An 18896-nucleotide genomic window follows, 5' to 3' on the forward strand; every position below is an offset into this window, starting at 1 on the left:
AGAATCCTTGAACTAGACGACCGTCTAAACACAAAAGGTGTAGGTATTTATAAATTTAAATGTTTTACAAAGAGAACAAATGTGAAAATAAAAAAGACTCCCGTGCAACGCTGTAAACATGCATTAAGTGGTTGCATGTTTATTGTGTTGCATAGTTGCAATGCGTCCGATTTGCAAACTTGCTGTAAGTTCTTACGTGCATAATCAATACACCGCACCTTGTCTGTGTAACTTTTTTTGTAGAGGTACACTTCTCCTACTAACTTTCCCTGGTTGGTGTAACTCACATTGGAGAAGAGAGTCCGACTACCGCCATGACCGGCAATAAAGTATATTTGATTTTTATCTAGCTCTGTGTCGTTTGTCTATTTTATACGAATGTCTACACACGTAACGTAAGTGAAAAATGTTTGCCTACTTTTAGTGAAATATTATTAAGAGACTACACAATAAGTTGGAAATGTGTCTGATGTTCAAAATTCTTTGAAACTCTGCAAATTAAGGATTACATAACACACCAGTTTTGGAGTATTCCATGGAATAATAAAAACTAATTTTAAAATTCTATTTTACAGCTTTGTTCTTATATATATATATATATATATATATATATATATATATATATATATATATATATATAATAGAAAAATCTTATTGAAAGTTAATTCAAATTTTAAAAAAATTGAAAACCTGTAAAGAAGGTATGAAAAATTTTCAACTTAAAAGACCTTATTCGGCGGAGTTTCGAAAAATACAATTCCTCTAATCAGAGGAAAGAGATTTACAGAATATACAATAAATTTTGCAGATTAAAAGAAACTACAAATATTAATTGAATCATATTTGCATAAAAAGTTTTTAGTAGTTCGTGAAAGTGTATAAAGTTTCACTATGATTATGAAAGCAGAAACAAGGGAAAAAGTAAAATTATAAAAGGATATGGTAAAAATCCATTTAATAAGGAAGTAAAATCCCGGAAGAACAGGATAGATCCAATAAATTCCATTGGTAATCCATAAGAACGAGAGACAGAATTACAGATGTCCAGTGATTAATCTTGTTTCCAGAAAATCCATCAGATCACAGAGAAGTAAAATTCAAGTTAAAAAAAACACAAAAACAAAAAACAAACAAGTTTTTAAAAATATGATGGAAAAGGAAATAGCAAAGCGATTTTAGCAAATGGAAAATGAGAAATGAAGACTCGATGAATAGCAATAAAGATTGAAATTGAAATTGAGAAAGGGGGATAAAGAAAAAGAAAGAAGAAATGTAAAAGAAAAAAGGAGAAAATAGAAAGGGAAGAAAAATAATAAGGAACAGGAAAAAGGGGAGAAAGAAAAACAGACATTGTAGAGAGAAAAAGAGAGAGAAAAATGGAGGGAAGAGGCAGAAGAAAAACCAACTTTGTCAATCTATTTATAAATATATGGATGTATATGGGGAAGGTGAGGTCCTTGTGACCCAGACAGAAAGATAATTATGTATAAATGATAATTCAAATTTATTTATTTAAAATTGAGAGGGAAGTTTAAATGAGTAGAAATATTTACGGATCATAAGCTATAGTTTGATCATTTAATGTATAAGTGTCCATATACATATATATTTATATACAAATGCATAATGCATATACACACATATACAAAATAAATAATGTAGGATAAGAGGTGAGACTAAAGGAGCCAACTCCATCACACCCAAAGGGCACACAGACATATGTAATTATACAGACACACATGCATACATAGATAGGCATATATAGAAACACATATACACACAAACACACACACACACACACACATATATATATATATATATATATATATATATATATATATATGCAAATATATTCACCCATGTATATATGCATACAAACATACATATACGTAGATATACCACTAACGCCAGTATATAACAGCTCAATTAGTCTCACAAATGACTTAATTAAGAGGAATAAAAGAAATCTCTTATTTTAAGTAAATTTGTAGTCCAAGGTTTAAGAAGCAAGGTAAGTTATTTCGAATTGGTTATATTTGAATTTTTTCTTACGTTTATATTGGGAAATTAGTTCGCTTTTGGAATTGATTATGTTGATACTTTGGGAGGAAGTAACAGCTTCAGATATTCAAAGGTGACAAGACTTAGTACCTGGGGTATAAGCTTTTGACTGTTCAAGAATAACCCAATCAATAGAGAAAGGGGTGTTTTTAGATATAATTTGTTAAAATTAAAGTGCTTAGGGAAGTTCCATTATATTTGCATATTATCTGAACTAAAAAACACGCGGCTTTTTTTTTCTCTAAAGTATGCATTACTTCTCGCTAGTCTACACTTAATGCGTTACCCTAAAGGTACCACTTCTTAACCAGATTTTTAAACGAGTTAAAAATAACCAGACTTCCAATTTGATAAAAGTTCCATTATAGCATATTTATTAAGGGGTGTAGCTAGAATAGTCGAACATTCTCGCATCAGATAAAGGAAAAAAGTATCTATGCATTAACATGGGAGGGGAGATTATATTCAAGTACTACCCTAAGCTGGGAATGGGGCAACGGACTTATAAGTAAATATTAATAAGTCCTTCTCACCTTTACCCCCGCCCTTTTTTATGGAGAATAGATAATGCATGTGGATGTGTTATCGGCAGCTCCAGTAACTCTCGCTTCTCATATTTTGTCATTCAGTCCTTATTTCCAATGAGTGATTTTTCTGACAAAGGGTGACGAAAAAGCTGCTTTCCAGGTCGGTAGTACTTTGTAACCAGTAGTCTGAGATGTCGAAAATTTCTGTTTCTATGTCTATCCTTGTGGTCATGTCACTAGTAAGGGTGCTAGAGGTAAACGTTTCATCTGAGCTGACGTTACCCGCCTGATAGTCAGGGACCCGAACTTTGGATTAACCACTAAGAAGGCTGTCCTATCAGCAGGTGCAAAGTACCGGGGCTGCTGTATTGCCATCTGGTGAATGGATTCTGGACCATACAGTAGTTTCTGTTAGGGTCTCTCAATGCCATACTAGTGAGTAATTGTTACGGCTTTACCTTATCATGTGCTACAAAAAAAATTTCTTGTCTTTTTCTCTCTTACTTTCCCTCTCTGTCCTGCTCCAACCAAGTCTATCGACCTGCTCCACAAATCCCAAAATCTCAACATGACAAATCTAAAAAACAAACAAACAAAAACATGAATAAACCTAGAACCCCATCCTTCAACATAGACCCCTACTACCAGGTCTCCTTCTCCAACATCAGGGGTCTATGTTCCAACCTTCCAGAGGTTGAAACACAATTACAGGAGACGAAACCGGACATATTCTTTCTAAGTGAAACTGGCATAGGACCAACCACTTCCCTAGACAAATTCATAATTAAAGGATACTCTAACTTAACATCTAAATCTGACCCCCAAGATCGCCATGGGCATGGAATATGTGCCTACATCAAAGATGGCTTTCTATGTAGTAGGGATATCTCCAGAGAAGACCCTAATTTACCTTATATGTGCTTCCGGGTTACACTAGCTTACACCACTGCATTTATATTTGCCCTCTATCGCCCCCACAACAGTGGGGTTACTATCTTTAAGAGCATATCTGAGAAAATTGACCACATCCTGTCTGCTCATCCTTCGGCTAACATTCACATTTTAACTTTTAAGGTATCCAAAACAAAGCTTCTATCTTTACACCATCAACGCTCTGAACCCAATCTGGCATCAATTGAAATGGATGGCTCTCGTTTTGGGGAGGCTCCATGTTTTGACAAGCTTCTGGGTTTGACCTTTACTCCTGATCTGAAATGGAACACGTACATCAGGTCTGTTGCAAGGACGCTGGGAAAATGGTAGGATCCTTCTACCGCTCCAGAAGATATCTCACTACTGATGCAATTCTCTATCTGTATAAAATCCAAGTACGTCCAAGGATGGAGTACTGCTGCCACATCTGGGCAGGAGCTGCTAAAAACAGCCTATCCTGCCTTGAAAGAGTACAAAATAGACTTTGTGGTTTAGTGGGGGATGTCCTTTTCTCTTCCCTGCAACCTTTCTCCCACAGAAGGGACGTTTCGAGCCTGTTTTTGTTTTATCGTTATTTCCATGGCAGGTGCTCGTCTGAGTTCCAATCTCTGGTCCCCCCTCGCCAATCTTTCACAAGAAACACCCGTCTGGCTGAAACTACTGTCAATAATTTTCCCCACTCTTTATCTGTGCCTAAATCCAAACGTAGATTCCATGAGCAAAGCTTCTTTCTTAGAACTGCACGCCAGTGGAACTCTCTGCTGCTTGCCTGTTTCCCACCTGACTACAACTCGGATGTCTTCAAGTCCAACATAAACAAACTCCTGACAAACCTCCCCTTAAGTAAGACACTCTATCAAATCTCCAATACTAATGATTACTACAATACTATCTCATTGATTACTGTACATGCAATAACCCTTATCCCTGAGTGGCCTTCGGGCCTTGATAAGTGGTGACCCCCATGTAAAAAAAAATTGGTTATTATCAGTGATTTCATTATTAAAGGAAGAAATATGGTTATATATTTGTTACATGATAAGGGCTGTCTCCTGTTCATGTAAGTATAAAAATAGAGAGATTAGTTAAAATGGAAATAAGAGAAAGCAGAAATCGAACCCTGGACATAAGTTTTAAAGAACAATAGGTTTAAATGGAATGTCCAGTAAATTGTTAATTCGGATGAAATAAATAATAAATAAACTATTCAATTGTTAAAAGAATGTGGATAATAAAATATGAGTTAAATAAATTAGATATGTAGGTTAAATTCCTTTGTGGAAACAACACAAGGAAAATAGGTTATTGGGAAATCAATGTCGAAAACGTGCAAAGTCACGCATGTTGAAACACGTGAATTTTGCTCACGTGGCCGGGATGCATGGATTTCTCAATATAGCAAGTGGGAGTTAGTTGGTCGAAGGAGAGTCAGAGAGAGTCAGAGAGACAGTCAGGAGAGACAGTCAGGGGAGACAGACAGGCGGACGTCTGAAGCGAGACGTCACTTCAGAAACTAAGATGTGAAACTTTGAGTTCTTAATGAGGAAATCCCGACCGGTCGTATTAAATAAATTCACCATGTGTTTTGGATAAAGCTCATCTTTGTGTTGTGATTTCTACAAAAAGGTAAATTGTATCGTTATTATATGTCTGTGTTATAAAATGTCATTACAACAACATCTCCCTCTCTAAGATACAACATCATATGTAATAAGACAAGAACTCTCACTAAGACTCATATTATTACTCACTAAGAACTCACGTAACATACGCGCACAAGTGGTATAGTCTAATACTAATAATAATAACCATATCACCCAGTATATAACATATTCTAACCTTTATTAAAGTTAAAGTAGCGCTAATATAAGTGTATATTTTGCCTGGCGTTCACGTAGTGTTAATGGTTTGTTGATTTCTGTTAGTATTTGGGTAGGATTGGGATTAATTCAAGGATATTATAATTAGCAATTGTAGATTCAATCTGTACAGAGATATTGGAATCTGTATTTCGATGGGAGTTTAGAATATTGTAAGTGTTTTGAGAAAAGTATGGCGGGTTATTATTATTATTATTATTATTATTATGATTATTATTATCATTTATGTCGTTAGTTTTGGCATGGTTGTTTGTGGGTCAAACATTGGAGTTGTCTTTTGAGTAGTTGATGGATGGGGATGTCTGTTATGGGAGGATTATTTTCAACTATTGTAGGGCTGTTTCGTGGCAAATCAGTAACATTACAGAATATATGACGTTCTTATGGATGCAATCGTTTTTCAGTGGGCAGTCTTGCTTATTGTAACAATTGTAGTTAGCTTTTGGCATTATGAGAAACGGGATAATATGGGCTAATTTGATTTTTTGTTGTTTGAAGCAATTATCATCTGTACTAAATTGGGCATTGTAGAGTAGAAAATCTTAATTGAATTTTTATTAAATATGGTACTGTATCTATACGGATGCTTAAAACAATTTACTACAATCTTAAAAAATTGTTTTGACATGTGAACTGAAGGGAGGGCTGAACCAAATATTTTCTTTTTCCTAAGACAATTGTGGGGGTTTGGCCTGTTATGATTATTGTATTGGGCGGAGCTATGTTGGTAAAACGGTTGGTTATTAAAGTTATTATTCAGCGAAACAGAGTGTTTTCTAGAATCTGATTTGTTTTTAGTCATGTTATGCGTTATTACGGATGTTAGACGACTATAACAAGGTTATTGTGGCTATATTGTATTTTTTTTTACTCTGAAGTCTTTAAGGCGTAATTGAAGGTTGGATTTATATATATATATATATATATATATATATATATATATATATATATATATATGAGGAGCAACTTGTTAAAGATTTTCTCTTTGATTGATACAATGATATATATATATATATATATATATATATATATATATATATATAGATAGATAGATACTTCAGAATAAAGTTATTTAACAATCAGCTGGTATGAAACCTGTGACTATAAGATTTACAAAGCATAACTGGCAGTAATATTTTATAAGCATTATCCCATCTAAATGAGAATTGCTCGATATATAAGATAGAGCAAATAAATTAAATTATAGTGATTCAACGAATTTCAAAAATACCTTTTTTGAAGTGAAATGTTTGAGTTTCATATCAAAGATTTTTATTATTCCAAGCAAGACAAAGAATAATTTATAATTTTATCTCGTTAACCTATAGGGTTTCGATGTCTACATCTCTTCAGAGGAGAAATATTAGAAAATAGTTATAAAGATATGTACCCTATTTGCTAAAGTCAGTGAGACATGGAAAATCAAAGTCAAAATAATTGGTTAATCAGAAGTCATATAGCAAGAGAAATTGAAGAAAAGGATATAAAAATTTTAGATCCAAATTGTGTGGTAAAATCCATGGTGACTGTTCTTTAAAGCAGTGAGGTAATAAGATCCAAACTGTCTATTGGGTAATCCGCATAACTGAGTAGATATCCAGGTCGGGTATATTCATTGGAGAAATTCTTTTTTATGGGCCAAGTGAAAAGTATTTTAAAGTTTGGTGGAAACCTTTTTATTAGAAAGCTATATTATTACTGGGGCGAATCGTTAGTGGTAAGGAGAGGAGCGTTAGAATCTCATCTTCTACTCCAAAAAGTTCAAGTGAAAAATTGTTGCAATTTTTTATGTGAGTGAAACAACTTCAGTATCTTCCTGGAAAGTGTAGCGCATGAATATAGTGATTGGCTAGAGTAATGCAAAGTCTTGAAAGCGTCGAACTCTAACAAACAATTGACAATTTTCTTATGTTGATACGCTGTCAAGCTACGCACATGACTGTTCTTGTGTCTCCAGCTCTGCCAACTTTTTTTTTTCAATACCACGCGATCTACCCACAATGTCTCTCACATCGACCAGTTGATCGTGATTGACGTAATGGGCATCCTTGGTCTAGATATAGGAATTGGGATGAAATGTGGAGATTCTTCTTACGTTTATCATAAAAAATATTCGGAATTCTTTTAGATGAGGATCGATAATTCTGATTAATCAAACTTATAGCAGCAACAGCAACAGCAACAGCAGCAGCAACAGCAACAGCAACAGCAACAGCAGCAGCAATGACGCTTTATGGTTTGAATCTGTACGAGCCCTTTCTAGTCTCACACAAAACACGCGTTCACATCTAAAGCCACTTTTCTTGTCATACACATACGCGCACACAAACATACGCGCGCATGTACACACATTCACGTTCACGTACATGCACTCATATTCATGTGCATACACACATGCTAACGTACACACATGTACGCACACATACGCGCACACGTACGCACACATGGGCAACGTCACTTCCCTTTAAAGGAAATCCACACATGCGTAAAAGACCACCAGAAACAACTACAAAAGCAAGAGACCCGAGCTGTTTCTTCCCTTTTCGATTCGGACCAATCGCTCCCTTTGGGGCGCGCGCCTGCGCGCCTCACGTCCCCTGCTACTATGTGTAGGGCAAGAGCCAACAGATAGTACGTACACCTTACACACTTTCTCTCTCCATGGCCTGGATTGACTTTTTCTCTCTCTACTGTACAACAATAGACTTTCCCTCTCACCAGCTAACAGTGAAAGACGTGCGCCAAACTGGATTGCCTTTCTCTCTCTCTCTCTCTCTCTCTCTCTCTCTCTCTCTCTCTCTCTCTCTACAACAATAGATTTTCCTTCTCACCAGTTAACAGCGAGAGACGCACGCCAAACTAAACACGTTTTTCTTTAACCTTTTCTTTCATTTGTTTCTTCATGAAATAAATTCTAGTTCGCTTATTTCAATAAACGTGCTATTCGTTCTTTTCTCAATTCAATTGATTTTACCTATTTTGTACGACTGGGGGATATGTATAATATATCCACCAGTCCTCTACAAACCTCTTTGTGTAACGTGAGACTTGCGTTTTATTGTATGCATGAGAGAGCTTTTGTTGCAGGACCCGACGTCGCGACACAAACCAGTCGAGGACACGGCAAGAGATGTGAAGACATAAAAAGATACCTTCTGCTTTTATTTTATAACCCTCCGCAAAAAAGGGCTGATGTGCCGTAAAAGGAATATTGACTCAAAATAAGAAGATACCCCTTCCCCATGCAACAAATAAAGTTGTTATTAAATGTTGGAATAGAATTTTATCTTTCTATTTAACAGATTACTATTCCCATCCAAGTTATTTTCAAAATGTTTCGGTCAATCTTGTCGAACTTAGCCATCTTTTGGTTGGACTCAGAAATCTATACGAAACTACAAAATAATCTATCTAACCCACAGTGGTAGAGTGTTCTCGTTCCGTTATCCAGAAGTCTTCAGTAATTTTTATTATATTTTTAGTATGTAGTGAGGATTGAACCCCGACCCTAAAAGACTGTCACTTCGAAATGTGATTGAGTGCAGACAATTCTACTTTGAATCGATAGAAATATTCGAAAAATTAGTGTGTTTTTTTCAGCTAAAGTTGCTAATCAACCATAATAACACGCGCTGTGCCTCTATTTTATTGTATACTAGCAGGCTTCCCGACGTTGCCTGATCGTAAAATACGCATGAATGATATATTTTAATTCATACATAAATTGAGACATGTGCATGCGAGTAATATGTTTTTTCTAAACAGTTCATTTCTTGTAAGTAAAAAAAAATAAATAAAAATAATAATAATAATTGCGCTGAGATCAAAACAAAAACCTAAAGATAGTGAGTCAAGTACGATAATCATTAGACCGGCTTGACACGATCTTTAAAAAGTGTTTTCAAAATTACTTATTCTTAAAATAAGAAATCTGTCATGTGAACCATTCACGCATGCGAATTCATGGAACAGTTGACAAACAAATAACAATCCGACGACCTTCAATACCAATTTTTCAATTTTGACTCCTTAGCAGCTCTTTTTTCGGATGAAAACAGATTAAAAAAATTTCCACATGCGTGACTACCCTATATATCAAATTTCAAGTTTGTAGATAAAAAATCAGTTGAGTATATAGGTTGAGAATTGTCCTCACACACACACATTCTCACTTTTATAGATTTATAGATTCCAAGAAAAACAGGCTTGTGGAATTTGTTTTCCTCCCACCTATAGCTTTGGTCTTTGCAGGCCTCCGATTTTTGTCCATCTACCACTACTCTTATGAGTCTATCAGAGAGAAATGATTTAATGATTGAGAAAACATTTCCAGTTATACCGTAGCTGGAAATCTTGTGAAGTAGACCCTTATGCCATACTTTGTCAAAGGCCTTTGATATGTCAAGAGCAATTGCCCTAGAAAGGAAGCCTTTGTCAAGAGATTCACTAATCCTGTGGGATATAACTGTTAGCACATCTGCGGTAGATCTTGCAGAGCGGAAACCATATTGTGTGTCACTAAGAAGGTTATTCCTGCTGAGGTGGTTGACTATTTCTCTATTTAATATTGATTCCAGTAACTTACTCATAACACAGAGAAGACTTATTGGTCTGTACTGAGAGGGAGATGACTTATCACCTGAATTCTTAAATACAGGGCAAACTGATGAGGTCTTCCAGGGGGTCGGAAAGCACTTCTCCTTAAGGCAGCGCTTAAATAGTTTCGTAAGTATGGGAGCAAGTTCTGGTTGAAGCTTTTTTTTTTTTTTATAGCTTTGGTCTTCGCAAAACTAAGGTCAATAAGAATCATCTGTCTTTGCGATAAGAAGAATGACAAAACTATCACCAATAAATACTGCTTTTTTTAAAAAATTATTTTCTTCCTTGCAGTGGAGGAGAAACTGGTTAAGGATTTGCTGAAGTCGTATTCGAAACATGCGCGCCCCGTGCGCAACAGCAGTGACACCGTGAATATGATTTACGATTTAGCATACATAGTGATTGACTTGAACGAGGTTGAAAACAGCCAGACATTAATTGCTGACGAATATCTGGTGAGTATTGTTCAACTTTTAAAATATAAGAATAAGAACAATAAAATGAAGTGCACAGAACGCTGTGGCAGATTTGAAAGTCTGTATTTATTCTGTTAGGTATCCTTAGTGAGAAGCTATAATGTTAAGTGGTTTGAAACCTTTGATGATATTAACCTTTAGACTTGCAATCTGCTGCATCATTAGCACATATTTTCTAATTCAATAGAAAAAAAGGGACAAAAGAAAGAAGGTCATATTTTTTTTTTTTTTTTAACTTCGTATAATCATTTATTTTTCAATATAATCACAATACTAATCAGTAAATATGACTATTTGATATAACTGGGATCATGGAGGTCTTTATATTTCGAGAATATTATCTCTTTTTCAAAAAGAAAAGGGATCAAAGAATGTTTTTTAAAAAAGAAAAAAAAAAGAAAAACAGTGAAATATATTGATATTTCAATATTTTTCTTTTTTCAAGGGTATAATCCTCCATTTCTATTTAAAAAATATTTATTTATCTTTAAATAAATTTCTATTTAAAAAATATTTATTTATCTTTAAACATTTTGGTGCTTGTTAAGATAGAATCAACAGATCGATTTTTTTAAATATGTCGTTTTAAACAAAAACAACATTGTTTACTAAATTGTTATGTTGAAAATAGTAATATAACCAAAAATTATGAAAATTCAAAAAATAGAAAATAATTTATACTTAAAAGAAATTTTTAGGGAAAATTGAGGAAATTTTACTTTCCCTAGCTGTAAACACCTTGAAGATTGCGAATACTTTAATGGCGGACATTTTTAAGACTATAGCGATGAACCCTTTAAAACTAAAAATACAACGGCGGTTGTTCTACTCGATGAATTTTCGTAATTTTTGGATATATTACTATTTTCGATATGACAATGAAGTACGTAATATTGTTTTTGCTCTAAACGAATAATTAAAAAATTCGATCTAAGCACAAATTTTTTCTTACTTTGTCATTCCATTTTTTTTTTTTTTTTTTTTTGCATTTCAGTTTTGGCACGATGAGAATTTGGTTTGGGACCCCACCTTGTATGGAGAAGTATATGACATTAGACTTGATTCTAACTCCATTTGGACACCGGTTTTGACGTCGTATTACACGTGAGTAAACTGTATTGCGGGAATCCCCCATTGGATAGTCTCACTTTATAATTAAATAACTCAAGTGTTTGTGCAAGCCTTTTCTAGTCTCACACAAACACACGCGTTCACATTTCAAACCACTTTTCTTGTCATACACATACGCGCACACAAACAAATGCGCGCATGTACACATATTCACGTTCGCGTACGTACACTCACATACATGTGCATACACACACACACTAACGTACACACATGTACGCACACATACGCACACACATACACACATGGGTAACGTCACTTCCCTTTAAATAAAATCCACACATGCGCAAAGGACACCAGAAACAACTACAAAAGCAAGAGACTTAAGCTGTTTCTTCCTTTTCGATTTGGCTCCCGACCTGAGCGGTCAACGGACCAACCGCTCCCTTCAGGGTGCGCCCGCACGCTTCACGTTGCCTGCTATTATGTGTGGGGCAAGAGCCAACAGACAGTACGTACACGTTACACACTTTTTCTCTCCATGGCCTGAATTGACTTTCTCACTCTCTCTCTCTACAACAATAGACTTTTCCTCTCACCAACTAACAGCAAGAAACGCACGCCAAACCAAACACGTGATGTACCCTTTCTTTAAATTTGTTTCTTCATAAAATAAATTCTAGTTCGTTTATTTTAATTTAACGCATTGTTCGTTTCTTCCTCAATTCAATTCATTTTTCCTTTTGTACGACTGGGGGATATATATAATATACCACCAGTCCATTACATGTTATTTATTTTGCACTTCAAATCACCAATTTCTCTGTTAAATTCGACACTGTTGTCAAAACTTCCAACTTCACATCGCAACCGTCTTTCCAGCTGACTTCCACACGTCTGCATAATTAATACGCCTTCATTCAACTCGCCTTATGCCTGCTTCACGTCCGCTTTTATAGACCTCTCATTTGTATAAATATTCACAGTCACGTGATTATCTTCTCTATATAAATTAAATGAACTCATTTTTCCCGTCTGATCTTGACATTAATAGGATTAAAAATCAAGATATTTCATGCAAATATAATATGCACAAACGGCAGAACAATATCTGAGGTGTGTTATAGGCTTATTATTTCTCAAATTCCTCGATAATCTTAGATTTCTATACTTTTTCTGCTGAGAAGTCACGGCCAAAATCGGTTAAGATCAATGGAAGTGGTAAAATATTTTCTCTCTAATAAATTCCTCCTCCCCCTGCCACCACTTAACACCGTTTGGGGATTGTTCACAAGGAACAATTGAGAAGAGAACACCGGTTTGGCTTCGTAGTTCTTTCATGTGAAGTTATTTAAAATCACTAAACTAAGCTGCAATGCTCTGTGGCGTAGTGGTTAGCGTGCTGGACAATTCACATTATATTTTCACGTTCGCGCCGACCTACCGTAGTCGTTTTTTTTTTTTTTTTCCTAAACAACTGGAATGGACTTTTCTTGGTGGCCGAACTGTTAACGTTGCAGATGTTTTTTTGTTTTTTTTTTCACACTTTATTTTCCTACTTTTACTCATGACTCCGGGTTTGATACTTCCTACATACCTACCATAACATTTTTTAAAACTCCCCCCCCCGTCCCGGAAACAAACACTCGGGCAACGCCGGGTACCCCCGCTAGTTCACCATAAAAGAAACTGTCTCACCATGTTAGTTTTTCCTTTCTTTCTCTTTCATTTTGTTCCACGGCCGATCCTTTGAATCATGCACACGTGCTAGTCAAGTAAGTCACGCGTTTTCCTACACATTTAATAGCTTGCTCCTCATCATAAACGACTACATATGTTAAGCGTAATGTAGTTTCAGGCGAAGGACATAAAACTATCTTTAGAGAGCAGACATTTCGCTGTATTTTGAACCTTTCCTTCCTTATGAGTCCATTTCTATAATACCTTCAATAAATGATCACTCAGAACATTTTATTATTAGCACGTTGTATTCTTATGTGGTCACTTATCTTATACTAACCAGGATCAACGCCACTTAACATATATCAACGTGATGATACTCTCTACTTTTTGCTCTAAGTTTCTTATTATATGAAAATTTTCTCAAAGAAGGAAAAAGTCAACCATGAAATATTTATGAGATTAAAATTGTCAGACAATTCTATTGAAAACCGAAGTTTTATTCCTTACATTACTTTATTGAATTAGACTTAATTTTTTTAAATATTTTCTGTTAATAAATTATTTTAAAAACTGGAAAAAGGGTTCAACAAGTAAAACACAGACTAAAGTTAAATATCTCCCAGACAACGCCGGGCAGATAATAGATCAAGTATTGTATATAGGTTTTATCCATTTATATGTTGAAGAATATTGGTGTTATTTTTGTAGCATCAACAGTGTTTGTTCGCATTTTCTTTTTACTTTCGTTGACTCGTCTTTGTGAAGACAATGATTATATCACCTTGAAAAATACGAGGCACCTCCAATAAGTTTACACACCTTTTTTATACAGGCATTAAAATTGTCGTAGACTCTTAAAAATTCAGTATGGCATTACTGTACATCTTATGAGATGTCTGACCACTTTATGATTTCAGGTTCAAATGAACAGCTACAGCAGGAATTGAAATACCCAATACTAAAGCCTGATTATCACAGCTGATGAATTAAAAAATGCAATCTGGACATGGGAACACTTTAGAAGAACGATATGCAATAAAAATTGTTTTAAACTTGGAAAAATGCCACAGAAACGTATGGAATGCTTCAGACTGCTTTTAGACCATCTTGCATGAATCAAACATCCGTTTTTGAGTGGCATAAGAGATTCAAGGAAGGCAGGAAGTCTGTGAGGGATGATTAGAGGTGTGAAAGGAGAAAGGAAGTCAGAACACCAAAGTTGATTGGCCAAATAAAGAATTTCATGTGTCTATGGAGAGAATAAGTGCACAGTTTGATGTCAGTGTGGGAACTGTACACACAATTATAGGTGAGGAACTAAAGATGCAGAAGATTTGCACGAAGTTTGTCCTAAGGGTGCTCAGAGTATATCAGACTATTGGACCAAGATGGGTATCAAGATAGTTTCTTACTCTCACTATAGTACAGACCTTGCTTACTGCGACTTTTGTTTTTTTCCTAAGCTTAATAAGCTGCCATTATGAGACAATTGAGGAGATAAAGGAGACTGTGACGAGGTTCATTGACACGCTCACGTAAGAGGACTTCCTTGGTGAGTTAGAAAGTTAGAAGAAGAGAGTAAATTCAATTCTATAAGAGGAGACTTATCGAGATAATACAATTTGATATACAGGGTACTGAGATTTGGGAAAATCTATTTGATCGGTTCTCGGCCAGAAATTTGGCGATTAAGGGGTCAAAGTTAAACGAGTTGACCTTTGAGAACTCTGCCAAACTCCTCCGCCAATTTAGGGTCTAAACACTTGAAATTTTAGATATAGGTTCATTGGACATGGATCTAACTTACTAACCTGATTTGAGCGCAAAACAATAAAATTTTAAGGGGTCATAACAGGGGTCAAAGTTAAAAAAATTGACCGTTTTTTTTTTGTTTTTTTTTTGCTCAGCATACACCTCAAAACACCCGGGCAACGCCGGGCACCCATGCTAGTATATATATATATATATATATATATATATATATATATATATATATATATATATATATATATATACTTTTCACCAAACATTGACTAATTACTTTTTTTGTTCTTTTGCAGCATAAATGAGGTTGACGCCGTGCGTGGCCAAGGCACTGTTGTAGTATATTACACTGGTCAAGTACTGTTCTTTAGGATAGTAAGTATATATTTTCCCACATATTTTTTATTTTTGTATTCTCTAACTCTAACTGAAGAACAGATTTGAGACATTTTCGAAAAAAGACAACAGAATATTCACACATGCTTAAAACTAAAATCGAAATTGGCAATGTTTTAGGTTGAGAAGAAAATTCTTGGGAATTTTTAATTTTGATTTCAAATGATGTATTTTCAAATAAACTTTCGTCATAATACCTTTACTTTATATATCATTTTAAAGACAGGTTTTCGCTCTAATCGTTTAAATTGCAATCGTTTTAAAACAATTATGTCTTCTTTTAGCAACGTTTAATATAAGATGGAAAAAAAAGTAAATTCGCACAATTTTCTTATTTCAATTCAAGCTAGCCTGAAAAGGTGGTAAAACAGCTCGCGATATCAACAAAGTGTTTGGCCCAGGGAGACTACTGAACGCACAGCGCAATGGTGGTTTAAGAAATATCGCCGCGGCGGCGACGAGAGTCTTAGAGATGATGCGCGTAGTGGTCGGTCATCGGTTGTTGACAACGACTAAGTAGGAGCTTTAATCGAAGCCAATCCACACAAAAATTGTTCACGAACTTGCTTGTGTATTAGAGATTACGACGATTTCCAACCACTTGAGAGAGATTGGAAAGACAAAAATATTTAATAAATGGGTACCTACGAATTGCACAACAACCCAAAGTAACGCTGAAAGTTCATCGCCAAACTTTCTCAAAATGTGGACCATAGTCGAACTTAGAACTGATTTAATGTTGAGATATCAAGGTCAAAGGTCAAAGTCAGAAAAGCGAAATTCCTACTGTTGATATGAAATTCGGTTTTATTTATTGTAGACATTCGTTACTTGTCCCATATTGTAAAGTTTTTATGTTTGATTTTGAAAGACAAAGTATGTGAACCAATTTTTATTTTAATTTTATGTTTATTTTGCATTATGCACAAATTTAAATAAATAAATATTGAAAGCACTTCTTTTCACGGACGTCGAAATTTAATCCACCGCTTAAGTTCAATAGTTTTTCTCAACTCTAAATAATACGTCAACGTAATAGATGTGCACAAATCGTCTTTTTTAAACCGAACTCCCCTACATTCTTACAGCGATTTGCTTCTATGCAGCTTAAAGTCATTTAACTTGCAGACAAGATTTCGAGTTAGTTCGCGCGACCATAGAAGATAAAATACCTGAAAGTCGCCATTTTGCCATTTTTTTTTGTTGCTATTATTCAACACTATTACACTCACATATATGTAGGCCGTTTTGAGGCAAGTATTATACATACATGGCAGGTATTATACATACATAGCCGGTTTATACATACATAACTGGTATTATACATACATAGCAGGTTTATACATAGAAAAGTATTATATATACCTAGCAAGTATTATACATACCTAGCAAGTATTATAGATACATAGCAGGTATTATACATACATAGCACATATAATACATACATAGCAGCTATTATACATACATAGAAAGTATTATACATACATAGCAAGTATTATGCATACATAGCAGGTATTATACACACATAGCAAGTATTATACATACATACATATCAAGTATTACACATACATAGCAGGTATTATACATACATAGCACATATAATACATACATAGTAGCTATTATACATACATAGAAAGTATTATACATACATAGCAAGTATTATGCAGACATAGCAGGTATTATACATACATAGCGAGTATTATACATACATAGCAAGTATTATGCAGACATAGCAGGTATTATATATACATAGCAAGTATTATACATACATAGCAAGTATTATACACACATAGCGAGTATTATACATACATATCAGGTATTACACATACATAGCAGGTATTATACATACATAGCAAGTATTATACATACATAGCAGGTATTATACATACATAGAAAGTATTATACATACATAGCAAGTATTATACATACATAGCAAGTATTATACACACATAGCAAGTATTATACATACATATCAAGTATTACACATACATAGCAGGTATTATACATACATAGCAAGTATTATACATACATAGCAGGTATCACACATACACAGCAAGTATTATACATACATAGCAATATTATACATACATAGCAAGTATCATACATACATGGCAGGTATTATATTTACATAGCAAGTATTATACATACGTAACAAGTATAATACATAGATAGCTGGTATTATACATTCATAGCAAGTATTATACATTCATAGCAGGTATTATACATATATAGCAGGTATTATATGAAACTAGCAAATATTATACACACATAGCAGGTATTATACATACATAGCAGGTATTATACATAACTAGGAAGTATTATACATATAATTCGTGTATTTTTTTAAATTTTCACCCCAAACAAGAGACATTGCCACTTTGTTGTAGGGGGCTACTATCAGGGACATAGGCATTAGGGGTACTGCTGTGTAGTGGGTTGGGCAGCAAGATGCTGTTTCTCGTTGCATGTTCAACTTCTGCATGTCAGTACAGTCGGGGAAGCAGGGACTCGGGAGGGAATTCTAAAGTCTAGCTGTTTGGGGAAGAAGCTACTGCAGTAGAAGGCTCTCTTACATCTAGGGATCTCTACTGTGAAGGGATGGGATTTAGCTGTTTGTCGAGTATTTGCGTCGAGGGGGCACAAGATCTTGCAGTTCATCAGAGCATTTACCGTTAAAGTACTTGTAGAACAGGAAGAGGGATGCAACATTTCGTCGATGGGACAGAGACTGAAGTTTAGATAACAGCTCAGGACCTATCAGATTGGCGACTCTCTTTTGAACCTAGTCTAGGAGCGAGAGACTAGTGGCAGAATAACCAGCCCAAATATGACAACAATACTCCATACATGGGCGAACGGTGGCCTTTTACAGGTATAGGATACTTTGGGGCGTTAATATCTTTCTAGCACAGTAGCGAGAACCTACCTTCTTCGCAGCGGTCCTGGCGAAACTATCAATGTAATTGTTCCAACTCATGTTTCCTGTGAGCGTTAGGCCGAGGATATTATGTATAATACATACATAGCAGATATTATACATACATAACAGGTATTATACATACATAGCAAATATTATACATACATAGCAGGTATTGTACATACATAGTTGGTATTATACATATATATTAGGTGTAATACATACATAGCAGGTATTATAAATACATAGCAAGTATTATACATACGTAGCAAGTATCATACATACATAGCAAGTAGTTTACATACATATCGGGTATTATACATACATAGTAGGTATTATGCATACATAGTAGGTATTATACATACATAGCAGGTATTATGCATACATAGTAGGTATTATACATATATAGCTGGTATTATACATACATAGCAGATATTATATGTACATAGCAAGTATCATACGTACATAGAAGGTAGTATACATACATAGTAGGTATTATACGTACATAGAAGGTATTATACATTCATAGTAGGTATTATACATAACTAGCGGGTATTATACATACATAGCGGGTATTATACATACATAGCTG

General features: G+C 34.8%; 1 protein-coding gene across 1 annotated transcript in view; it reads left to right on the plus strand.

Annotated features, from left to right (window-relative positions):
• Positions 1-18896, plus strand: part of LOC145242718 (acetylcholine receptor subunit beta-type unc-29-like) — a 55888-nt gene that overhangs the window by 12282 nt on the left and 24710 nt on the right. Inside the window, exons 3-5 of the mRNA XM_080105861.1 lie at positions 10292-10455; positions 11471-11580; positions 15288-15366. Coding sequence (XP_079961987.1) covers positions 10292-10455; positions 11471-11580; positions 15288-15366 — 353 coding nt within the window. The remainder of the gene's footprint in view (positions 1-10291; positions 10456-11470; positions 11581-15287; positions 15367-18896) is intronic.

The sequence above is a fragment of the Euprymna scolopes genome, chromosome 21, assembly GCF_053919585.1.
Source record: "Euprymna scolopes isolate OS-2025 chromosome 21, ASM5391958v1, whole genome shotgun sequence".
NCBI classification, from domain to species: domain Eukaryota; kingdom Metazoa; phylum Mollusca; class Cephalopoda; order Sepiida; family Sepiolidae; genus Euprymna; species Euprymna scolopes.